Raw genomic sequence first — 26,682 nt, forward strand, 5'->3', positions numbered from 1 at the left:
CACACACACACACATGATCAAATCATCATGATAGAGTTCCACTGCTGGTAATGCTGATTATTTTTGACTGCAGTAGGGTAGTAAGCTGAACATTCATAGTCATAGTCTTAAAAAAGGACTGGATGCAGTACAATAAACTGAGTTGAAATTGCAGTCTGACCTCTACAATATAACTCCACTAAAACTACATTTGACATTTTAATGCACACTTGCAATAATTCTGCTTTTCAGTCATGCTGCCTTTGGTACCACTGATCAGCTTATACTCCTTGATCAGATAAGATAACTGGGTTGGCATATCTTGAATACCCACTGAGTACATTTTCTTCTGTTTAGTTTGACAGAGCATTCACTGTCTCTGTAGGTAACCAGCCTTAACTGATATGTGACTCCTTCAAGGATCAACAATGGATCCATTTTACTCATCTCTTAGGGTGTCTCTCAGTTTAATTTGAAATAGCTTCTTTTCAATGTAAAACACGTAATGACACAAAGATCTGCACAGCACAGATTATCCTCTAACATGATAAAACACTAATCCTTGTTCCAGACCCTGACAAGTCATAAAAGTAATTTAAGTGTAATGCAACCAAGAAGCATTAGAGATTGATAATAATAAGAGACACGGCCAGATTATGAAAAGGTGTAAATGCTGGCTGCAGGGATGTATATATGCGATGTAGTGTAAACAAAAGTATTTAAAATGTATATTTAAACTGGATATGAGACACTTAAAATTACAAGTGTAAATAAGGCTGGATTACAATTCTCTTAAAATCGTCACCTCCCTTTCTCAGCTGCAGCTTGTGCAGACTGTTTTTGATTGGCTCCTGGAAAACAGACGACATCACCCCAGTACTTGCTTCCTTTTACCTTCACTTTTGAATATACTTTTGAGTTTGTGGTGTTTGTAAAAGTTTTGAATTGACTGGTCCCTGGATGAGAATTCCTGTAAAGCCCAGTAGAGTCTGCACACAGATGTTATCTAAAAAATGTTAACAGTAAAATTAGGAAAATAAACCTGAAATTGAAATATCTTAATTCCTGTGATTTAGACCTGTTAATAACTATGTATGCAATGTGGAATAGGCCTAGCAGTTTATGACATACTGTAAGCCTGGATGTATTTTATTTCTAGCCAACAATTACAATTATTATATTATTGGGAATTTATTATTAGGAATTTTGTTATAGGCCTACATGATGTCAAGATGGGTCTCGCATTTGTGGAGTTTGCATATGTTTCATGTCATCTTGATGTTTACAGTAGTAACACCTAAATGCATGTTGATATACAAGTGCCTCATGATAGGGTCTAAGTATGAAAATCATGTGAATACTTTTGACTTTTTACTAATGGAGTACTGTGAGTTCAGTATGAAGTGTAAGGCCAAATGCAGTAAAATCCTGTAAGACTGAATTTTTTACCAAACAGCATCTAGTGAACTAAAATATAACTGGGAGACAAGAAGATAAAATAGGTGCAATAGTGACTAATGTAGAGTGGATGGGGAAATAAATCACAAACAAGAGGTACATGAACCTGTGTAACTTCCATTTCTGTGGTGAATGTTTTGTTATTTCCACTTTAATCTGAAAGCTGTTGAAGTGGAACTACTGGAGCTGTGATAATGAGAATTTGTACATCTGCAACAGTGCTGTCAAACCAGAAATGTGTGGTCAAAGCGATAGAGTAGATTAAACAAATGGCTTTTCAATAACACAGTCTTCATATAAAACAACTTCACTGTGCCATTGTAAGATATTAAAACATCAGTAACGACTTGTTTTTTGTTAAAGTGGAACTTTGTAACTCTTTTTTTTCTTCATTGCAAACATTGAATCAAAATAATACAGGAAGGAGTTGGGTGACAGTAGCTTGAAATATCTGGTTTACTTTTGAAGTAAGCATATGCTGTGATGAAATTGGGGTAAACAAACAGGACTGGACTCTGCCCAGTCCAATTTTTGATGCTCTCACACTGATGTTTGAGGTTTGGAAAAGTTATGCAGACAGTTGATTTTTAAGCCTCCCCTTGGATGCATCATGCTGGCTTCTTTTTGGAAATTCACTATTATCATCTCATTCTGTTTACTTCCTGTGAAGCTTGAGGATGACTCAGATATACCAGCGATTGCCAAATATTTCAACACAAAAGGGAGGTATGAGGAAGTGAACCCGTATCTCATAGAGGACATACTTGCTGTTAACAGATCTATTTTACAGCCTCCATCTGCACAATGTCACGAAATTCATCTGACTGCCATAATAAGACACGGCACAAGATACCCAACGACCAAAAACATCAAGGAGATTCAGCAGCTCTACAACATTGTCCTGCACAATGCCTCTGGTGAACAGAACTGGCTGCGTGAACTCCAGACCCAGTGGACGATGTGGTACACTGAGGACATGGACGGCCGACTCGTCCAAAAAGGTGTGAACGACCTTAAGCATCTGGCCGTCAGGCTGTCGAAGCTGTTCCCCTCACTGATTTCCGAGGAGAAGCTTCGAGGTGGACTCATCAAATTCATAACCAGCTCAAAGCACAGGTGTGTGAACAGCACACTGTCCTTTCAAGCAGGACTGACTGAGCTGTGGGCTATTAAAGGTATGGCCATGATGATTATACTATCACTGTCCACCACTTGGATGCATTTGTAATAACCTGTTCCCATTTCTCCACCCAGATAAGGAGTTTGACCATGCAGTGAACGATGCTCTGATGAGGTTTTTTGACAAATGCACCAGGTTTGTGCAGGAAGTTGACAACAACCCCTCAGCTGTGGTAGAGGTGGACAAGTTCAAGCAGGGACCAGAGATGAGGAGGGTCCAGGAGAAGATCGCAGATCATCTTAGGGTCCCGTACTGTCTCATCACACACGGTTTTATCTGCACTAAGACTACCTTTTTGGCTCTTTAGTGTGTTATTAACATGTACTCATGTATGCAAGATTTACCTTAATCCAAACTTTTAAGAATCCATGCTTTCAGTGGTGAGTGTGTTTTCCTGGATTAAAGTTTAATCCAAGCATAGTAAACAAACAGTCTGAAACAGACCATAGAGTCAGTGCATATTGATTATATTTATATATACGTATATATAAGCCAGTATACATCAGATTAAATGTAGGAATTGTAAAGTAGTCAAGAGTTGAGGAGGATAACATGCAGAACAACCCAGTGATCATATCTGACACTAGGTGGAGCTGTTTCAGATGTGGATGTAGTGAGGCCTCTGCACCAGTTTGCTTAAGCAAGCAATGCCTACATAGAGGATTCAGTTTTAAAATCAAGATAAACTACTCTCTGAGCAACTGTAATGCTACTAGATAGTAAAATAGTTTTTGGTGCTTGAAGTGGGAGTATGCACTCTCTAAGTGCTTTCCAGTTTATTTCGAGAGGATGTCACTTTTCTGGCATTTCAGCTTTCCTGTAACTTCACCACTCAACATTTTATCTCCTGCAGACATGACTGAAGCTGCATTTTACGCATGTGCTTATGAATTTGCCATCAACGCAGTGAACTCCCCGTGGTGTCAGCTCTTTGATGAGGATGACGCAAAGGTAAAGGAGCTTCAGTGTTCAACAGTATGTACAGTTAATGTGGCAGTAGCATCAAATGCTTCGCTTAATTCAGCTATGGAGTTCATAAGTCTTATTACATTTAGTTAGGAAATATTTGTGGAAAAGGTGAGCTGCCTTTTTCAAGTTTGTTTATTATATTGGGTTTTTTATCACAGAGAAAAAAGCCATACTTTTTCACATATTCTTGTCATAGCAGAAAAAGTACAGGTATTACAAATAAAATTAATGGTGACTCTGTTCTATTCAAGTGTCCCAGTAAGCCATGACAGTGTGACAGACAGACAGCATGAACAATACCAGGACCTTGAAACTGAAGCAGCTAAATGGAATTCAGCCACAGTTCATTTGTTATTTACACCTGTATTAGCCATTTCTGAAACAGCCCTAAATTTCAAAATACAAAAATGCTCGTACTCTGCAGCTTTGGCAGCAAATTTATGTTCTATTCCACTGTCACAAGTTCATTTATTCATAGAGAACAGGATGTTTCTTTACATAAGCAAATATTGTTCCAATTTATCGCATGTGAGGACTTTACAGAGGCAGCACCTCTATCGGCCACAGTGTTAGTGTAAGGGTTATATTTAGGTTTGGGTTATTTTGCCCTACGGTCACAACAAAGTGGCACTTGAGTTACCCAGAGACACACTTCAGCTGATCAGATGGGCATTTAGGTCGACCAGGGACACAAAGTACAGAAAGTACAGGAACTAAACCAACTGCTGAATCTAATACAAACAGGACAAAGCTAACAAATAGCACTAAGTCATCTAGATATGCCATTGCTTGTCTCTAAGGAGGGAAGGACGCATTAGTCACACAAGAAAGAGTGTTTTGTGTCTTGTGTTACAGGCTGACCTAAAACTCAGACAGCCTGAAATGTAACCTCATATAATGCAAAACTAGCAGATTGCTATAAACAACATACAGGCTACCATTGAACTCTCTGCACCAACAGGTTATGGAGTATGCAAGTGACCTGAGGGAATTCTGGAAAAGAGGCTACGGCCATGATATCAACAGCAAATCGAGCTGCATTCTCTTTCATGATCTGTTTAGCCGACTGGACAAGGCAGCCAATGAGATAAAGTAAGTCATGTTTGAAGGACTGCAGTCCATACAAATGTGGGGTTATACTAACTGAAGACCTTGATGAAAACCTTCAGTGGAATAGATTAAATAATTAGTGGTATCTTTGGTTTTATCTGTTTGTCCCTCCATCTTAGTTTGTGTCCTATCCCTAAGTTAGAAGTATGGAGGTTTAAAATGTACACATATACTGACTGAAAAATAACTGGTATAAACACTTGGATCTAATTACCCAGATATTACTTGGTACACATCGCATGTTCTGATTTGTATTAGTAAAACTTATGAAATAAAGCTCTTTCAATGTTACAGCAGAAGCTATGTTTAATTCTGAACCCCATTTTTCCTGTATATGTTAGGTCAGGCCAGCAGGTGACTGAAGCTGTGACAGTCCAGGTCGGCCATGCAGACACCATCCTGCCACTGCTTACCCTGCTGGGCTTCTTCAAGGACAGTGAAGCCCTGACATCGACCAACTACGCCACACAGACCAAGCGTTCCTTCCGCACCAGCCACATGTTGCCCTATGCAGCTAACTTAGTCCTGGTTCTGTACGACTGTGGGGGAAGTGACCTGAGACTGCAGCCACTGCTCAACGAGAAGCCTGTGACTTTCTCTGGTTTAACTGGCCAGCAGGCCTCCATGCCGCTCTATCAAGACGTCAAAGAGCACTACAGAGAACTGCTCCACGGCTGTGACTTTGAGACTGAGTGTCAGCTGTTCAAGCATCCTGCTGAGGTTTAGGTAAATGGGGTGCATTTTATTCTCTTTTATTTGTAAAATGGAATAAACATTATGCTCCTATCCTGAAAATGTCACCGGTTGAAGAAGTTTCTTCTAAAGTGCTCTGTTTTTTATACATTGAATCTTTGTTGCTTTAATTCAATCAACATTTTAAAATTAAGATATGACTAAATTGTTTTTGTTTTCATAGTTATGACAAATGTGTTGAAAAAACTATATTATATAAAGCTCCTTTAATCACTTATTAGTTTGGCCAGTTTCATATTTCTCACACACACACATACACACACATATATATATACATATAGATAAGAATATATATATTCTTTTCTTTTAGTCAAAATACTAGTTGAAAACATTATTCATTTTTGCCAGGTTTTAAGACCAGGGCCATTGGATTAATGAGATTTGTTGAGCAAAGGGATATGGAGTAAATCTGAGGCTGGGCAGTTGCCCACTTTGGTAATCCAGCCTTGGTCAATGTTCAAAGTCCATTATAGCCTGTGTCACTCTGTAACACAGGCTCTGTGTAACCGTTACACAGGCTCTGTGTAACGGGTTGGCTGGACAGTCCCACGTGGACGACGTCACTCCGTTTTGGGTCTGGTAGGTGGAGGTACACACGGCCATACATAACAAGCTATTTGGCTGAATCATGCCGATCATTTTATGGAAAATCATTGTTGTTCATCTCACCACCACAATTGGCTTTTCCTGTTGTTTTCGTAATGACGTGAGTCTTGAGGACAATCCAGTTATACCAGCGATCGCCAAATATTTCAGCACGAAAGGGAGGTATGAGGAAGTGAACCCGTATCTCATAGAGGACATACTTGCTGTTAACAGATCTATTTTACAGCCCCCGTCAGCACAATGTCGCGAAATTCATCTGACTGCCATAATAAGACACGGCACAAGATACCCGACGACCAAAAACATCAAGAAGATGCGGAAACTTTACGACCTCGTCAAGAGCAATGCCTCTGCCGAAGAGAAGTGGCTGCGTGAACTCCAGACGCAGTGGACGATGTGGTACACTGAGGACATGGACGGCCGACTCGTCCAGAAAGGAGTGAATGATCAAAAGCATCTGGCCGTCAGGCTGTCGAAGCTGTTCCCCTCACTGATTTCAGAGGAGAAGCTTCGAGGTGGACTCATCAAATTCATAACCAGCTCAAAGCACAGGTGTGTGAACAGCACACTGTCCTTTAAAGCAGGACTGACTGAGCTGTGGGCTATTAAAGGTATGGCCATGATGATTATACTATCACTGTCCACCACTTAGATGCATTTGCAATAACCTGTTCCCATTTCTCCACCCAGATAAGGAGTTTGACCATGCAGTGAACGATGCTCTGATGAGGTTTTTTGACAAATGCACCAGGTTTGTGCAGGAAATTGACAAAAACCCCTCAGCTTTGACAGAGGTGGACAAGTTCAAGGAGGGGCCAGAGATGAGGAGGGTCCAGGAGAAGATCGCGGATCGTCTTAAAGTACAATACAATACCATCACAGATGGTCAGTTGCAGAGGAATCCTCAGATCTTTTATTTAAATAAATGCACGCACATGCATTGGGGGCTCTGGGTAAACATTTACTGTTGCGCCCAGTTTCCTTCAAGCTCCAATCAAGTACACTGGACAAAGCACAGCATACTATAGATCGGAGCTTCATTATAGTTTGCACAGAGCCCCAGCAAAACTCCTACACTGGTATGTTACCTGACCACAGGTTTTCTGCATGTTTCAGTTTGAAACACATGAACACAACTTTACGTGAGCACAACTACAGGTAACTGCAACTGTTGAATAAGTGGGATGGAGTGGAAGCAGAAAGTGTAAAATGGTAATGGTAAAAGTACTACTTAGTTTGTGGCAGTAGAGAAAAGCTTATTGAATATATAGTTAGATGTGTTGAGTTTATAGATATTTCCTTAGAAACTTCCCCATTTAAATCTATTCTTTATTCATTGATTATTGCAAACTTTATCTTCATGCTTGCCTCTAAGAAAATATCAAATTTTTGCATATGCAGCTGATCTGATTTGCACTTGCTAAAAAAATCCCAAGGTTACACTCACACTTAACTGAACATAATTAATTGAAAATGTACCAATTGAATGCTGTCTACAGTTTCCCAGTATTAATACAAAATTATATCATCCTCTCCAGATCCTCCCAGTGAATTTACGGTCACATGTCAGTTCCTTTCAAGGAAATGATAGAAAATGAAGGGTCAACAGTCTGCAGAACATCTCATTGGTCATACAATATTTCACAGTGATTATGTACACAGTAGGTGGAGCTGTTTTCTACTCTGAAAATATCCAAGCTCCTACACCCAAGTTAGTAATTTATTGAACTTTAGTCAAGTGTTCACTCAGTGCAGTACATCATGGTGTTTCGGTTTTAGGATAAAATGGGTGATTTCCTAGTGCTCCCCTTTGTGTTTGTTTTAAAGGCAGCATGTCCTGTCTGATTTCACTACTCATTAACGTTTTATTGCAACCTTCCTCTTACAGATATGGCTGAAGCTGCTTTTTATTTATGTGCTTATGAGTTTGCCATCAAGACCGTGAATTCCCCCTGGTGTCGGCTCTTTGATGAGGTCGATGCACAGGTATGTGCCTCAGCTATTTAATGTTTGTGTATTTAATGTTGGAGTCTCATCAAATACCTGTTAATTCATCTTCAGCTAAGATTCCATCACAAGAATTAAAGGAGATGTTTGTGGGTCAATAACCTGAACTGCTTGTTTTCAGTTAATTCATTCATTGTTAATCATTTATCACAACATGGACAAATAAGATGCTCTGCTACACAAGCAGAGACTTTGCCAAAACTGCCCTGAATTTCAGAATGCAAAAATGTCAGTGAATTTGTGTTTTGTTGTTTTTGGTTGTTAATGTGTCAAGTTGATTTTTTCACAGGTTTTTTTTTTTAAATCAAAATGTGTACAATGATTTCCTAAAACTTTCCTTAAATTTATCAGTAGCACATCTGCAAGTAATAGAAAACCTAGATAGGAACAGAAAGGAAAAGTAACAAGATTTAAGGAGGGTTCAAAAACAATAGAGCAAACTAACAGACCTATCTAATTCTGTCTGAAGTACCTGGGACAATCATTCTTAGACCCTCAAATATTGTGAGGAAACATGCCACTAAAGACACCTTAATGGGGCAAAATGTTGAATATGTCCCATTTATTTGTTTGTGAAGTTTTGTAAACCTGAATTTAAAAGTCAAAGCCGGACAGGTGGCTACAAATTAACTTCAGCTATATGCCCTATACAGTATTTCATCTGTTGTATTACTAAGTTAGAGAGAGCCTTCTGCCTTATTTACAACTTGTTTTAAAAACAAGTAGTATCAGGTATTCTCTGCCTTGCCCCAGTATTCATTCCCTGAGAAACTATTTGGTATTATCCATGTCACAAAGAGTGTTTTGTGTCTTGTGTTACTCCCTGACCTAACACTCAGGTAAATGTTACCTTGAATAAGGACAGATTTGTATCTTTTGTAGTCTTCACACAAAGCCCACTTCACATCCAAACTACCAACTGTTTGTACTATTTGCTTCATCAGGTTATGGAGTATGCAAATGACCTGAAGCAATTCTGGAAAAGAAGCTATGGTCATGATATCAACAGTAAGTCAAGCTGCATTCTTTTCCATGATGTGTTCAGCCGACTGGACAAAGCAGCCGATGAGAACAAGTGAGTAAAACATGTTTTTGAGCACATAAAAGTGAAGAGTGTTGTCGTTTGATGTTTTTGTTTTTGTCAATCCCATGAAAAGACCAAAACCAACAATGCATTAGCATGTCTCTAATTATTTCTCAATAACCTTACCTTGTCTTTGTCTCTCAGCCCCAAGACCATTCGTTCCTACAAAATATGTAAAACTTGCTGAGTGTTTGTTGGGGATTATTTTCAGCTGTGGATTAATACACATTTTGTGTGATAGTCAGTACTAGTATAAGATAAACTACAGTGGAAAGGTTCATTGTAATGAAGGAACATGTAATCCAGTGCAGCGATGTGGTGCACTGATGAGCTTTTCACAATGGACGTCTATGGAATAAGGCCTCAATTACACTTCCTTGCAGATGTGCACAGTGACAGCTGCAGACACCACGGACGCATAGTTGTTGTTTTTACACTTTATTCTAGTCAGCTTGGAGGAGTGCATGCACAGTTGGTGCCCTTGTAGCATAGTGGCTGCACAGGCTGGCAGGGACAAGTCTGCGGGGACACAAGAAATTGGTGGGTACACAAACATCTGTGCAGAGCCTTGCATACATTGTCTGATAACGAAATTTACATCACGGAGACCCTAGCGGACCCTCACATAGGCCTACTCGCAGATGAGGAAAGTATAACACTAGCTTAGTATAACACTTGTTTTTTGTCTTTTTATGAGATGTGTTGACAAAAAGAAAAATATACAATATCACCAGTTATATCCTTTAAATCACTGCACGGTAAGACACAGTAAAAGATTGAGGCACTGCATGTCTTGCTCTACTCAATTTTTCAGAAGTGGAGCTGAAATGAATAGTTGCTCAACATAAACATTTGTAATTGTATTTTTGTAATTTATTGAGAAAAAACATTGAATCTCTGATTCCAGCTTCTTTAATGTGAGGATGTGGTGTTTTTCTCTGTTTAATATCATTATACATTGAATATCTTTGGGTTTTTGATTGTTGGTTGGACAAAACAAGACTCATCTTCAACTCTGGGACCATGTAATGGACATTTTTTAATACTGTCTGACATATGCTATATGTTAGGTCAGGCCAGCAGGTGACTGAAGCTGTGACAGTCCAGGTCGGCCATGCAGAGACCCTCCTGCCACTGCTTACCCTGCTGGGCTTCTTCAAGGACAGTGAAGCCCTGACATCGACCAACTACGCCACACAGACCGAGCGTTCCTTCCGCACCAGCCACATGTTGCCCTATGCAGCTAACTTAGTCCTGGTTCTGTACGACTGTGGGGGAAGTGACCTGAGACTGCAGCCACTGCTCAACGAGAAGCCTGTGGCTTTCTCTGGTTTAACTGGCCAGCAGGCCTCCATGCCGCTCTATCAAGACGTCAAAGAGCACTACAGAGAACTGCTCCAGGGCTGTGACTTTGAGACTGAGTGTGAGCTGTTCAAGCATCCTGCTCAGGTTTAAGCTGACAGGGTGGATTCTGGAAAAGAACATATTATAATGGATGTATTGTCTTTTCTTTGCAAAATGGAGTGAATCTTGTGTTGCTAATTGGCGCAGCTTAGTCTGAATGTTTCTCTTATGTGAATCATGAACATATTACTTTTTGACTTGAATGAATCAACTAAGAAGCATTTTCACTCCCTTTGTCTTAGGCCTGAGAAAAGGCAGATTTGTTGGCTCTGAAACGCACCACAATCCCAGCCTTAGAATTGAATTTCAAGTTTATCTGTACCATCACAGTATTGCTACTGCTATATCGCTTATTTTACAAGGATTCTTTCCATTGTTGCATAACTTGCAGAAATTAAAGAATTTATTTTTGCAGTGTACACATTTTATATGTTCTGCGTATGAAATTTATGTATCTGTATTCATCATTCTGCTCTTTTCCTGTTTTTCAAGAAGCACTTGAAGCATTTCCTGAACTGAAGTGCGCTGCCATTTGTGGCTGCTAGATAGAATATTGTGTGGTCAGTATGTATATCAAGAAAATTGGTGGTGTTTATTACATTATACATGCCTCACAAGTCATTTAACCTTTTTATATATATATACTGAATTTGGCAGCTGTTTCTGGTGCCATGGGCCAAACAAGTCAGTGACTACTCTGAAATCACATGACATTTTGGTTTAATTCAACATGCATGCAACATGCAACATGCAACATACCATCATCAACCGCACATAGTACCTTTACACCTTTAAGGGTACACAGCTGTGTACCTTATGTCCCTATGTCCCTTATCCCGGTTTTATTCGGTATATATAACAAAAGTGGATATTCATAGCCCTGTATGATTTTAACATCATCCAGGTTTCTGATTGTCTGTGCCAATAAGAACATTTACTTTTCCAGGTTGTCCAAAATCAATTTATTAATGAATCCATTTATTAAACCTTTACAACTGCAGACCAGATAGATTAAAACCCTTTATTGATGACTTACTCACATTTATAACTGCAGGTGGCTTATTAGAAGTGAGTAAAGTGTATTTGGTAAGGTGTAACTGCCTGGTTATGAAAAGATAAATACTTTTTAAAGGACTATTTCAAAACCAGGCAATCTCAAAGTTATTCTTATGAATGGCTTACATCTACTGCATAAAGCCAATGATTTTCTATCCTAACTATACAACTATACTAATAACTTATTAATAAATATTACTCTTTTGGCAATAATTTACATAGAGAGATTATGTTGGTGTGGATCTGTTCTGACTGCAAGGTTTGGATGACCAACAAAATAATCACTAGCACTTGAACACTTTTCCACCTGTAAAAGGACAGTGAAATATTCCCCAAAACGACGGTGTTTGAGACCCAAAAACTCATCGTTACTAAAGTTAATTATGACTTCACAAGACGCATTAGCTCATTTCAATCATGGATAATCAACTGTAACAGGAGGTTAAAATATACACGTAGAACCTTAAACTGCAAACGCAGAGTATCTAACGCTTCATTAGTTTTGGTGGGTTTTATTAGCATGTTCTCCCACCCAAATATTAACTTGTGCACTATAGTGCTCAGTTTCTTCAAGGGTTTAGTAACTTTGGCTGAATAACATCAATTAAGTGTGAATAAATTCAGACAGAAGACAGTAACAAAAACTTACTGCCATTTTGCTTCGATACAACTCAACCGTCGTTAACTGATATGTGCTCGCTTTTAAATTACGCTTAACTGTTGCCTCCTGACGTACAGCTGTGACTTAGAGGCTAGCGAATGTGTTTTAACGGTTCGGTCTATAGTTGAGTCGCTACAGCTGCACTCAAGATTTTTACTGGAATCTGAGTTGGGTGTGACATTGTCTAGTCACCGCCAAAGGATACACTGGCACTGTCTGGTGTAAGTTGAAAGTATTAGGGTTAATTTAGTTCTGCTGTAAAGGAATATCACGCCCAGCCTCCGACAAGTCCTGCCGGTAACGGTGCTCGGCCCCGTCATGTCGTTATGCTTGAGTATTGGCTGCTATCCGGCAAATTATGCAGATTTCTGGAGGAGGAGGAGGGCTTGAGGCTGGGCCAGCGGAATGCTACGTGTCTCGGTAGTCCCTTTTAAAAGCCCGTCGTCTTCTTCGATTACCGTAGCCAAAAGTTTGTTACGACTCGAGCGAGCGGCAGACCTTGTCACCACCCAGGCCCGTGTGTGTGTGTGTGTGTGTGTGTGTGTGTATGTGTGTGAAGCCCGGTCCGTCGGCGGTGTTAGACTCTTGCGAAATGTCCGGAGTGAAAAAGCTAAGAACGGTAAGTAGATGTGGAGATATCGGGGAGGGGAAGAAGTGTCAAAAGTGCAAAAAAGTGTGTGTGAGCGCTTGAGATGTGGTTAAACATGAACATGTGTCAAGTGGGTGTCTTATTAATACACAACAATGATAGTGTGAATATCACAACTCAACGTATACGTTCAAGTTGTTGACGAGACTCTTTCCACTGAGGTCTGGTGCGCTCACACAGAAAAGGCAGCACAAAGTTGACACAATAGATGACTTTTTCCTTCAAAGTAGCTCTGGATCGTTGCTTTAAAGCTTGTTTTCTTCAATGCCATGTTCACTTTTGTGCCTCTTTACTGCACTACCAGGTGTGATGGTTACAGACATGCCTTGACTCTGAATAGGCTGGTTGTTGTAGTAACGTATCCATGTCTGTTTGGTCCATTCATAACATAGAGTGTCTTGTGAGGGTGGGGAGAAAGAAGCCACTGTGAGATGGCAGGCTGATGCTGTACAGGAATACTGCTAACTTGGAGAGCGTATGCGGATTTATCCTAAAAAAAATGAGAATAGCAAGAAATCAGACACGACCAGGAGAATTTTGTCCAAAAAACCCTGTATTTTATAGTGTTCAACATTGCACACAGTGTGTGACACTGATTCCACCATATTAATTACAGAGCTGAGTATTAGCAGCTATTTTTAATCAGAAAGGTGAAACCAGCTTCTTAAATTAGAGTATTTTGAATATCCTTGCGTTATGAACAGATTTTTTTTGACAAGGATCAATTTAAATATCTAACCTAAACTTATTTTTTTCAATAGATATTTATTATTATACAGTATCTGATGGGAATAATCATTAGTTGCAGCCCTAAAAATCAAGTGTAATTTAATGCATACTGTTGTTTGAGTTGTTTAGTCACCCAAATTTTGACAGAATACCTTGACTATCTTCATTATTAAATGTATGCGTTCCGTTGAGAAATTTCAGAGCGCTTATCATCGTCTCATCTGCTGCTATTTCCTTAGAAAGAGGATGTAGGCTGAACTGGGAGCAAGAGAAAGGAGTTACATAAGGTCTTCTGAATGAACAATAACAATACTTTATATTATGTTTCTTACACAGGAATTCAGCTGGGAAGTGCTTATCAGCATGCTGGTTAAACATAAAAGCATTTGAAATGCAAAGAAAAAATTATTAAAATGAAATAAGAATAATAATATGAAGTGAAGTAATGTTTTTTACGATAAAGGCATGTCTTCAAAATTGGGTTTTGGTCTTCAAGTTTTCCCTTAACTAAACTCACAGTTATGATGTGCCAAAAAATACATAATGTTCCCACTGTTGAATGGTTCCTCAACTGTTGAATGGAAGAGAGAGAGAATAAGGAGCAATGTGTTGACATTGGGAGTGTGATGAAAGGTGCGAAGGTGTCTCCTGTGTTTAATAATAACACTGTAATAATGCTGTTTGTCTAGCTCAACAACATAATACCCGGTATATACAGCGCTATGTACCAGGTAATGAACGCCCTTAAAATCAAGGTCAGATAGATAGATAGACAGATAGATAGATACTTTATTGATCCCCTAGGAGAAATTCAAGAAGTAATAAGTCATATTTCGTGTGATTTCTATTTTTTAATACCAGCACTGGCAAGATTGATTATCTATAAACTGCAGCACCTCATCCACTTGGAAGACAGCCATAAAGAAAAACTTTATGCTGTGCTTTTCCCACATTCTTGACTGAAGCACACCTTTGTTTGTTGAGGTCACCAATTTTCACAGTCACTGCTGTGTGTGTGTGTGTGTGTGTGTGTGTGTGTATGTGTGCGTGTGTGTGTGTGTGTGTGAGAAAGAGCTCTTTAAATGCAGATGGTTGGTTTTAAAATGAAACCCTGTCAGATCAAATAGCATGTTAAACTGCTGTAACACTGGGTTGAAATGTGGAAGACAGGTTGTAGGCAAAAGGTAATAGTGATGGGGGGGGTAAAAAAAGTGAAGCTGTGGGGTGGATGTATGGAAGAAGGGAGAGTGGGTGCAGAGGGCAAACGTGTGGGCACGAGCACTGCCACATCATCGCTGGGCTGCAGGCAGCACACTGGACACATTGTGTCAGTCCTCTCCCTCCCTCCATCCCTTCCCTGCCTCCCTCCTCTACCCCTCCCCTCTAGAAGTCAATACAGCCCCATTTATCCACAGCTTGGTCCACATAGTCACTTTGGGCAGGGCATCTAGAACAAGTGGTACTATGCTAAACTTGGCTCTGATTTCTCTGTAAAGTTCCATGACATGTTATTGGCACGACACAGCAAGTCTGTTCAGGTCTGAAGTCATTGTGTCTACATTTTTTTCTGAAGGCCATGCTAACCATTAGCTTACATATGTTACCAGACTTGACAAACTGATCAGAATAAACAAAGAGGAGGTGTGACGTGTAACAACATAACATAACAACATTAACATGATCTGAGCTGTTCACATTTAGATATACCCCAGTAAGATGGCTTATTGCAACTACTCAATTACTGTTTGCCTTTTTTCTACATCAGGCTATCTGTATCATTAGTATCTCCCACAGAATCACTTCAGTTTGCCTCTATCTGAACCCGTGTTCTTCTATTTCAGGACCTCAACAGGTCAACCAATGTGGTGTACCAGGCCCACCATGTCAGCCGGAGCAAGAGAGGGCAGGTCGTGGGTACCAGAGGAGGCTTCAGAGGCTGTACCATCTGGCTCACCGGTAAATCTTTATACTCGTATGATATCCACTTATTAGTCATGAAGTGGCTCATTCCTCAGCCATACAGGAAGCATACATTGCATAAGGATTAAACTGATATGGACTATTTTAAACACACTGTTTACACGTCTTACTACATTGTCCCAGGTTTGTCTGGTGCTGGGAAGACTACCATCAGTTTTGCCCTGGAAGAGTATCTCGTGTCCCATGCCATCCCTTGCTACTCACTGGACGGAGACAACATTCGCCATGGCCTGAACAAGAATCTGGGCTTCTCCGCCGAAGACCGTGAGGAAAACATCCGTCGCGTTGCTGAGGTGGCCAAACTGTTTGCAGATGCTGGGCTGGTTTGCATCACCAGTTTCATCTCCCCCTTCGCCAAGGTCAGGAAACATTCTGTTTTCATGGGATGGTGCATATCTGTTCATTTAAGTTGCTAGAAAACCATTATCTGATGAAGGCTTAAATGAAATATATCTATCGTTTTTCTTTACAGGATCGTGTTGAGGCGAGGAAGATCCATGCGAGCGCCGGGCTACCATTTTTCGAAGTGTTCATCCATGCTCCTCTTGAGGTGTGTGAGAGCAGAGATGTAAAAGGACTTTACAAGAAGGCTCGGGCTGGCGAGATTAAAGGTCTGTGAGACAATGAACTTTCCCTGTTTAGCACGCTACCACCCTTTGAGTTATTCAAGTAATACCAAATCCTTTTTACAACCACAGGGCGTGTGGTTATACATATATCTAAAAATGGACTCTCAATGGCTACAGGATTTCAATGACATTTATTTTAATGGTTTTACATTTGTCGTCAGGTTTCACTGGGATTGATTCCGATTATGAGCGTCCTGAGGTGCCAGAGCTTGTACTGAAAACGGGAGAACTCTCAGTGAACGAATGCCTCCACCAAGTGCTGGAGCTGCTCAGAGACCAGGTGGGGGCGACCGACAAGAATTTTGGTTTCACAGTTGAACAAATGACTCACTGTACTGCACATATTCTCACAAAACAATTAACATTACAAACAGGAAGAAAATAATCTGTAAAGCAATGACAATGTACAAGCGACATGCACACACAGGTTTCAGCTGTGGGCTAAGGAACCATTGTGTAAGTGATGTAAATGTCAAATACTAATACCTATTAGATTGTCAGTGACAGAGAATAATATATCCCCATTTAAACAAGCAGCTTATGTCACAAAGAAACTTCATTATAGTCCATGATGTGCTGTGCTAAAACCAAACAACAAGGTAGGTTTTTGCAGCAAGAATAATGATTCAGTTGAAAAAAAAGTAGCTACCACATACACTCACCGAGCACTTTATTAGGAACACCATACTTATTGCTGGTTAGGGCCTCCCTTTGCTCTCAAAACCGCCTCAGTTCTTCATGGCATGGATACCACAAAATGCTGGAAACACTCTTTTGAGGTTCTGTTCCACGCTGACATGATTACATAACATCATTGCTGCAGATTTGTCAGCTGACGTACAGATATAAAGTTTACATAACAATTTCCAGTTTCTGTCACACCCTAACTTTATAAGTTAAACTGGAAAGACAAGTGTGACCCAGCCCATGTCTTATGAAATGAAAGTACTATTAATAGACTTAGATGCAAGCAATGAACATACATTTGAACATCTGCTGCCAAGGATCATGCTGTGTAAAAAATTTTTTTTAAAGTTAAGCACATAAGGTTTTCCCAGCTCTGTCTCTGAGGTACAGCTGATTTAAACAATGCTGTGTTCCCTGTAATTGATAAATACAGTAAATTAATTATATTTAAAAACAGCTGTTGAGAGAGGAAATTGAGGATTGTGATTGTAGCACTCAAGTCACACTGAAGGAATGGAAGATAAAATGTAGTAAGTAGTTGCATTTACACGCATGTACGTGCATTGCATATTAAATGTCTTGAGGCAATTTTTGTAGCAGTCTGCGTCACAATACACTTCCATGAAGTTGGGTCATTACCACATTTCAAGTTGTGACTGATTCCTTTCATTATTTGGAAACTGCACTTCCAAAAACAATAGAGCAGTGTAAATTTACTAAAGTATGGCACCTTTTTCATCTGCTCAAATCCGGTGCCAGTAATTTAGTGGGAACTGGTATGAAAAGGGTTTGAGCGAAACAAAGAGTTGCCACGTTCATGTTCTCTCGGTAACACAGAGCTAGGATGCAAACTCGTATGCAATACACAATTACACATCAAAACAACCACAGAAAGTTACAGATGTTAAACCTAACTGTTCATGCTTCCCTGTACATAAACTAGGTGCTGGATTTTTGTGTTTTTGAAAATGTATCAAGTAAAGAAAAAAGTTCGATTTGTGGAAGGAGGGCAGCAGTTATCAGTACTTTTCTCCAGAGGCCTCTAAGACAACTCTAAGCTGTTTTTTCATTCTCGTCTTTTAATAGTGACCTGAGACAACTGGTTTATGCAATAAACTATTCGCTAGTATAGGAAACTAATAATACCCACAAGGACAAATTAACTAACTAAACTAATGTAGCGACACAGGTGTGACATGAAGGTTTTACAATTATTTCACCCTTGCTTTTAACACAACACAATACATAAAATATACATAAAATTATATTGAACATTTGACTATTTACAATAGAGCCACACAAATTGCATAAAAAATATTTACAACTACAACCGTCAGATCTGCAATTAAAGACCAAACTCACAGGCACACCCTGTAAGTTAATACATTACTATAGAGCTGCAACAATTTGTCAATAGATTGATTAGTTGACAAAAGAAAATGAATCAGCAAGCATTTTGATAATTGATTAAGAATTTCAGTTTTTTTAAAGCAAAAATTGTGAAACATTTTCTGGTTCTAGCTTCTCAAATGTGAAGATTTGCTGCTTTTCTTTGTCACATATGACACTAAATCGTATATCTTTAGATTCTGAACTGCTGGTCGGATAAAACAAGCAATTTGATGACATCACTTTACGCTCTGGGAAATTGTGATGGGCATATTTCACTTTTTCTGACATTTTATAGACCAAACAATTAATTGATGAGTCGAGAAATCAATCGTCATATTCCCTTTTTCTGCTTGTATGTAGAATATTGTACCAGGCGAGATCATGGAGGAGGTGAATGAACTCTTTGTTCCGGAGAACAAGCTGACTCTTGCTGTGGCTGACGCAAACACGCTTCCCACCATCAGCATCACCAAGGTAACCCGGCGCTCCAGTATATAGGTTTCTTTTTATCACACAGCAAATGGACAAGGGGGTCAATGCTGGGCATGGCGGAGAGCTGCTCATGATGAGCCCATAAACATTTTCCTCTGTTTGGACCCTGTGTACTAATGACCACTCTGACTTCCCGGGGTACTAATAAAGACATAAAACCCTACCAGGCATAGGGCAGAAGCACTGAAACGCACACTAATAGGATTGTCTTATCAAATCACCATTCAGGTCAGTTCTCTGGAGGTGAATGGATGCTTACCACCATAAGCATTTTATTTTTTCCAGAATTTAGGGCAATATGCCACCTTAATATCTCTAGTAAAATAATTTATGGCAGTTAATGTATAATGACAATATGACTGTAAGTCAGTACGCTACATATGACTGCTTTCTAGTCAATGTCCTGAATATGGCAAGCCACTAACTTCCTTTCAGTATAAGTCATCTGATTTGTTTTTGGCCAGAAAATAAACCAGTAATAATCATGTTGAACATTTGTGAAATATGTCTTCAGTCTGTTACTCATCCAAAGCTGTGTGCACAACATGTTATCTCAGAACATCTCACTATGGTTTAGTGAGTAAATTAATATACTGTTCATAAATAAGGCAGCAGCAACGTCTCAATCAAACACAGCACAATGAGGCCTTTATAAGGTTTGGCACTGGAGGTCAAAAGGTTAGAGCCAATATGTGAGTTTAAAAGAAAGCACAGATTTGCTGTGCCTGTTTTCCAACCCTCCAGCATTCTTACTACCACAATGCATTGAGTCTTTCATTCATAGAGTAATCATAGAGTTGTTTATTAGTGTATCAACATTTACAATACACTGAATACCATCAGCGTAGTTAAATCTGTGGCTTTCCTGAGGTTGAAACATACTGCATGTTAAATGCTGTTCAACTTTAGTAACATCTTCCTTTCAGGCTGTTGATAATGAGTGAATATTCTTTGTCCACAGTTGGATCTACAGTGGGTGCAGGTTTTGGCAGAGGGCTGGGCTAGCCCTCTTAAGGGTTTCATGAGAGAGAGAGAGTTCCTCCAGGTCTTACATTTTGGCAACCTGCTGGATGGTAAGAGATGACTGCACTCACGTTCCTTGTAAGCTTTAAACCCTTACACCCCAGCAGTGTAGTCCAACACATAAATGCTGCACTTAAAGCCCTTCTAGAGGACTCAGATGCGTGGTTTTTTTTACAGAATTTATATATTCATTACAATAAAAAACAAGATATTTTTATGGATCTATATCCTCTAAGTTAGTTCCCATCAACATCACCCGTCATTTTCCAAATGTGTTCATTTGATATAAAACTGGTGGTGTTTAACAATGTTAATTACATAAAATGGGCTATTTTTTAATACAATGGAACTGTCAATATTTAGTGTGGTTTGCATTTGTACAACTACCAGTTGGAGTAGCAGATGATGGACATGATGACATTTCAACCATTTGTCCATTACTTTTAGCTATTTATCTTATAATTATACATTATTGAGATAATGAATCAAGTTGTCTGTTGCCATCGTCCTGCCTGTTAGCACTGAAGCCAAGTGCTATAAAACTGATCTATTTCAACTATTTGATCATTACTTTTATCAAATCATTTCAACTGTCATCTATTACCTTTACCTTTATTAACTATTTGAACTGTTTATTCATTACTTATATATTTTTGATAACTCATTTTATCACTGATGTAAGACTAATTTCAATGCAACATGTGGTATACAGCTATTACAGTCACTCAATATGTGTAAAGATATTTTTAAACCAAATCACACTTTGTAGTTTTTCAAATTAATTGCGCCTCTCAACAATTTTACCACATACCTGCTGGCAGCAACTGTACTTGTAATACAAATACACCTGTTTGGAAATCAACACTTTTAATAATTTGTTGTAATAAGTTTGACATGCGTTGTATTTGTTTCCTTAATGTAAATAACATATCTGAAATGATATTTGCCTTCGCTGAGCGGTTGAAATCACTGAACCCTGCTCTGTCTCAGGTGGGGCCATCAACTTGTCTGTTCCCATTGTCCTGGCTGTTAGCAATGAGGCCAAGCAGGAGCTGGATGGCTGTGCGGCTGTAGCTCTGGAGCACCAGGGTTCACGAGTGGCTATTCTCAGGAACCCAGAGTTCTATGTACACCGCAAGGAGGAACGCTGTGCCAGACAGTGGGGCACCACTTGTCCACAGCACCCTTACATTAAGGTAATAAGGCCTATATATATTGAATAAAACAGAACATAAATCAAACCCCAGAAAAATATCATATTATTAATGTCAGTTAAAATGCAATGAAGATTAATACTAATTGCAGCTACAGGTAAACATTTGAGTCAGTAAAACATAGCCTAACTGGTATTCTCTGATTATCACCTTGTGCAGATGGTTATGGAGGGAGGTGATTGGCTGGTGGGTGGCGACCTGGAGGTGCTGGAGCGAATCAAATGGAATGATGGACTTGACCAGTACCGCCTTACTCCACAGGAGCTCAAGCAGAGGTTCAAAGACATGAAAGCGGGTTAGTTGGTTTGAGTTGCTCACAAAAAAGTCACAATTAGAGAACACAAAATGGAATATGAATTGTTGTAAGTAGCTTCTGATGTGATTTCAGAAGTGTCTTAAAAATACCATTCTATAAATAATATATCCATCACAGTGAGGGAAAAAGTAAATGAAACATTAAAGCAATGTATTTAGCAGTGCACCATTTGTCTTTCAGAAAAACTTGACAAAGGACCAGATGAAAAAATAAAATGGTAAATTTAAAGCTGCATGGCAATGATTGTGATTTGTGTTCAGTGCAGACACACAGGGCGGTATCTGTCTGAAAAGTAATGAACAATGAAATGTGATCACCTTTTATTTTAATTGTCTCTCACCCGTTCACTTTGAAATTAATGCTGTGCTCAAGATTGTGTCCTTTATTTATCTGCACCGAAATGCAGTATTTATTTTGGTCATTTTTGTTTTTCTCTATTCTTTGCTGCTCCGTGATGCTTGTCTGAGTTTTGGTACTAGTGCAAGCATGTTGTGATGTCCACAGAACAGATGAGGCTGACAATAATCTATGTTTTCCTATTCTTAACAAACCCTATGAAAAGTCCAAAACCAACAATATCCATCCCTCTGTACTTTCCAACTTCCCAAGCCTATCTCTCAGACCCAAGTGCATTTGTACTTACTAAGGAATTAAACCTTTTGAAACGGTTCAAAAATGCATACGTTCATTGTATAAATAGGCTGAATTTCTACAATAGGTAGGGACTGTAGTTTAACATTACTTAAACAAGGAAGTGCATTTGTTGGGGATTGTTTTCTGCTGCAGGTATACTTGTGAGTATTTATGATGGTATATGTGAGATTGACACAAAATAATGCTCATGTTTGTGGTTGTTGTGTCACCCAGTGCAACGCTGATGAGTTTTTAATAGTTTTTGGATACAATGGAGCTAAGTGGCACAGATAAATAATCTATGTTGGGCTTTGGCTAAACTGACAATGCTTGTTGGTAAGATCAATTCATTGTTGGTTTTTGATTTATCATATCGACACCCTCTTAAAATAATGGCCTAAGTCATTTTTTCAGGTTTTTCAGGAAACACAAAAAACTCAACAAAAGAGTCACACTTTTGACATAGGCCATTATACAACCGGGGGTAGAATTGCATGTTCCCCTCAACTGAGGATTCAGGCGATTTTACCAGAGGTGGCCAGCATCATGAGGGGGTGATTTAGGCAAAAAAAACATTTTTGTCAAAACATGACTTAGGCCATTATTTTAGGAAGGTGACGATATGATTTGTTGACAGTAAGAAAAATATAGACTATCAACAGATTTGTCCTTTAAAGGAAATTAGGAAAGGAAATTGAATTGCCAAATTTATGACAGAAAGTCCATTTGAGTTTTGTAAAAGGCATGATGAGCATGTTTGCTGTGACAGATGTTAAAATGCACAATATGAGCCTCACATTTTGGACTGCACAAATCATGAAGTTCAGCAACTCAAATACTTTAATTCTGCTGCTATTGCTGCAAACACTATTGTTAAGTGAACTTTATTTTGTGCTCTTCCATGTTGTCCTCCTTAGACGCAGTATTTGCATTCCAGCTGCGTAACCCAGTCCACAATGGTCACGCCCTGCTGATGCAGGACACCAAGCGCCGTCTGCTAGAGCGAGGATACAAGAATCCAGTCCTCCTGTTGCACCCACTTGGCGGCTGGACTAAAGATGATGATGTGCCTCTGGACTGGCGGATGAAGCAGCATGCTGCTGTCTTGGAGGAGGGTATCCTCGACCCAGCAAGCACCATTGTTGCCATCTTCCCCTCACCTATGATGTATGCTGGACCCACAGAGGTGAGGAGCAGTGTTGCAGTAACTTATTAAGTCGGCGGTTATGATCAGTAACCTATTATATATGTGTATGATTGAATATTAACCTGCATGTCGTCCAATTTCTCAACAGGTGCAGTGGCATTGTAGAGCCAGAATGATTGCTGGAGCAAATTTTTACATTGTTGGCCGAGACCCAGCAGGCATGCCTCACCCAGAGACTAAGCAGGACCTGTATGAACCCACCCATGGAGGCAAGGTCCTCACCATGGCCCCGGGCCTCACCTCTGTGGAGATCATCCCCTTCAGGGTAGCCGCCTACAACAAGACTAAGAAGGCTATGGACTTTTATGACCCAGAGCGGTGAGTTGAGAAAGATTTGCAGATTGGTAGTGTGGAAGCTTGAATGTATTGGGACTGATGCACTTTGTGAGAACAAAAACTAGAGCAAATGAAAGGGACAAAGTGCTGTAGATTATAAGTGCTGCTATTTTACTTAAGGTGTAATGTTCTTAAATTAGAATGTGTCATAACATTATTTTTAGACTTGCTGTGAAATTCTGATGTAGCATTACATAACATCCTCCTACACACATTTGTACACCCAAATCTTTTAAACGAAAACATGATTTTCATGAAAATGTGAACCATCAATGACCCCGTGTCCTATCCTGTTGACACTGCCAGCAGATTATAGTATAAATCTTAAAACAGCTCCCAAAATTCTGACAATGTGGCTCATCCTCGATTCAGTACCATTTGGTATTTTTCTGCTGTTGTGATCATGGCCTCATCATACTGTATAATTTGTAAATATTGTAATTTTGTAAGACTAGATAACACTTGTAATGACCTATCCTCACTCTCTGACCCTCTTTCTCTATACTGCCCTGTTTCTTAGACATACTGAGTTTGAGTTCATCTCTGGAACCAAGATGAGGAACTTGGCTCGGAGTAAAGAGTACCCTCCCGATGGTTTCATGGCCCCCAAGGCCTGGAAGGTGTTGGTCGAATACTACATGTCTCTTCAAAAGGACGAGTAATCAACACAATGCTCAGATCACCAGTCAGCAGTATAATATAAAATAATATAGTTAGTTCTTAAAGGGGGTTACATATACATCACATCCATCCCTCCAGGAGTTTTTAGATAGATTCTTCTTTTATCTTATACAAAAAATGGTATTTAGATTGATGAACTTAGATTGCTATAAATAATGAGTAATTCTGGCAGGGGTGGGTGTTTTGTCTTCGCCAAATCAAAATGACTTGTCTTAAGCAGTTTAAGCATTACATTTTTACATTCCTATAAAACTATGTGATTTATAAATCCATTGTATGTTTATATACATATTAACTTAAGCTATGTATTTTAATAAATTAAAAGTAACTTGAGATTCTTTTTTAAATTTTATATTTTAAGTTTAGGAGCACGTCCCAAGACAGGGAAATGATTTTGGATATTTACATGTAATATCTAAAGGAATGCATGACATAAACATGTAGATTTCACTTTTCGTAGCATTTTAAGGCAGTTTTGTCACAGTCTGTCAAGTTACTTGTATGACCTCAATGAAAGTTACATGCAGTTTTATCACTACCTACAGTGCCTGTTGTTTCACATGTATGGATGTTAATTAATTCATCATGTTAATGTGTCATATTATTGTGAACCACAACATAGATTTTTTTTTTTTTATAATGTGAAAGTGCCTTTCTCTCAAATGTCAACATTCATAAAAAAGAGAAATTGTTTAAATATCTTGTCGGCATTTGCCTGAAATGCATCTGAGATTTGTGTGACTTTATAAAGTGGGGAAGTGCATTCGTGTAATAAAGGCCTGCAGTTTTAGGAAGATGAAAGTGAGTATGTAAAATGCAGTAATAAAAGGAAATTATTTGTTATTATGAGTCATTGGTGAGTGCTTAACATGGACATTATGTACTGTAACCCTTAACCAGATACCTTTAAATGAAATGGATTTAAAGGTTTTCTTTTCTGTGATATCTCTGTCCTGATGTTGTCTGTGTGCCACTGGTTGTGCAACATACCTTACATTTCCATCTGTCAGAACAAGGTGCACACTTATCAGTTTAAGGTTAAAGTTGTAAGGATAGGGCGGTGTGGTATTCTGGGGCTGCAAAGCCAATGGTACAATGCTGCTCTCTGCTGGCAAGAACTGGTAAAGGAAAACACAAGAATAACTGCAGGAGAAACTACTGTAAGTGCGTGTGAACGTGCACAGTCACTTTGGTGTCTGACAGGAGGTTGGCTTAATAACTGCACTAATCATGATAACTTCACTCACTGAGACCAGACCCAAAGATAATCCTGTGTTTCTCACTGTTGTCAAAAAACAGTCAGATTTCATGTTTAATGGAGTGAACTTGGACTAGCAGCAGTCAACAATGGTGATGTTCTTTAAAATTATCTAAAATCTTGTGCACAAACACATGGTTTGGCTCTGGACTGGCTTTGCCAACTAGATCTTTTATAACAGATTAAGGAGATCCTGAGACGCTTTCAAATTACACTTAAGAGATGGTCGAGTGAACTTGAAGGACTGATTAATTTTGCCAGTCATTAAGCTTTAAGGGCTTACATTGCTATGAGATGAGTGTTCTTCTATGAGGAGAACCAGTCTCCCCTGTAAGAAGCAGATTCCTAATTAGCCTTACGTGTGATCAGATCATTTAATCTGCGATGTTCCAGGTAACCCCATTTAAATCTGCTGAACTGCACCCTCAGTGCTTTATAAAATCTCCAACTACTGTACATCCAATATGTCATGTCACACAGAAATGACCAGGACGGCCACAGGTGTTAATCGCTTATGCTCTACATGCCTATTATTCTTGAATATTGGCTAACCTGATTTTTACACCCCAAAATGAGATGTACAACTTACAGAAGCACACAAGTCACATCTCTGCTGGCATGAAGGCTGATGTGAAAGGCTGCTTATTTAAATATGAAAATGTAAATTAGTTATCGGAGTTTATCTGGAGTGGTTTGCACAGCAGTCATGTTACATGGATGTGGGATGATTTGGGCTTCCTTAGTTCCAGATGTAGGCCAATATTTCCACACAGATCATAAGGAGAGATTGTGTCCTCGGTTATTTTGCATTATGGGTGTGAAGATCATGGATGTGATGCCCTTCTCGTTATGTGGCTGGTTCTGTTAGGTAATATCAATAATAGGTCTCCAGGACTATTTTCTGAAAGGCAGAACATAGTCACATGTAATGACTTTTGGTGTGGTGGAATTGCATCCAAAAACTAAATTATTTTTTTGCTGTTGATTAATTTGCCATTCTGTTTCTCAAATAATCACTTAACTGATTATGTCAAATATGTCAGAAAATAAGGATCTTCCAATCCAAAGTGACACCTTCACATTGCTTGCTTCATTTTATTATCATAAAGAAATAAGAAAACCAATAAATATTGACATTTCAGCAGCTGGAACCAGTGAAATTTTGGCAGAGAAAGTAAAACTTGGAACA

General features: G+C 39.2%; 3 protein-coding genes across 3 annotated transcripts; all 3 read left to right on the plus strand.

Annotated features, from left to right (window-relative positions):
- The first annotated feature begins 1,987 nt into the window (after positions 1-1,987).
- LOC130181617 (multiple inositol polyphosphate phosphatase 1-like) lies at positions 1,988-5,666 on the plus strand. The gene is made up of 5 exons (XM_056395950.1): positions 1,988-2,612; positions 2,692-2,886; positions 3,471-3,568; positions 4,548-4,678; positions 5,038-5,666. Exons 1-5 carry the CDS (start codon positions 2,048-2,050, stop codon positions 5,420-5,422), a joined length of 1,374 nt encoding a protein of 457 aa, XP_056251925.1. The 5' UTR covers positions 1,988-2,047; the 3' UTR covers positions 5,423-5,666.
- A 324-nt stretch (positions 5,667-5,990) lies between these two features.
- Positions 5,991-10,969, plus strand: LOC130181616 (multiple inositol polyphosphate phosphatase 1-like). The gene is made up of 5 exons (XM_056395949.1): positions 5,991-6,666; positions 6,746-6,940; positions 7,944-8,041; positions 9,007-9,137; positions 10,217-10,969. The coding sequence occupies exons 1-5, from the start codon at positions 6,078-6,080 to the stop codon at positions 10,599-10,601; spliced, it is 1,398 nt and encodes a 465-aa protein (XP_056251924.1). The 5' UTR covers positions 5,991-6,077; the 3' UTR covers positions 10,602-10,969.
- Positions 10,970-12,370: 1,401 nt separating this feature from the next.
- Positions 12,371-25,078, plus strand: LOC130181840 (bifunctional 3'-phosphoadenosine 5'-phosphosulfate synthase 2-like). The gene is made up of 12 exons (XM_056396296.1): positions 12,371-12,886; positions 15,487-15,601; positions 15,749-15,984; positions 16,098-16,236; positions 16,416-16,534; positions 18,694-18,807; positions 19,787-19,898; positions 20,839-21,044; positions 21,222-21,357; positions 22,929-23,197; positions 23,307-23,536; positions 24,075-25,078. Exons 1-12 carry the CDS (start codon positions 12,815-12,817, stop codon positions 24,214-24,216), a joined length of 1,890 nt encoding a protein of 629 aa, XP_056252271.1. The 5' UTR covers positions 12,371-12,814; the 3' UTR covers positions 24,217-25,078.
- Positions 25,079-26,682: the final 1,604 nt, after the last annotated feature.

The sequence above is a fragment of the Seriola aureovittata genome, chromosome 14 (genome assembly GCF_021018895.1).
Source record: "Seriola aureovittata isolate HTS-2021-v1 ecotype China chromosome 14, ASM2101889v1, whole genome shotgun sequence".
Taxonomy (NCBI): domain Eukaryota; kingdom Metazoa; phylum Chordata; class Actinopteri; order Carangiformes; family Carangidae; genus Seriola; species Seriola aureovittata.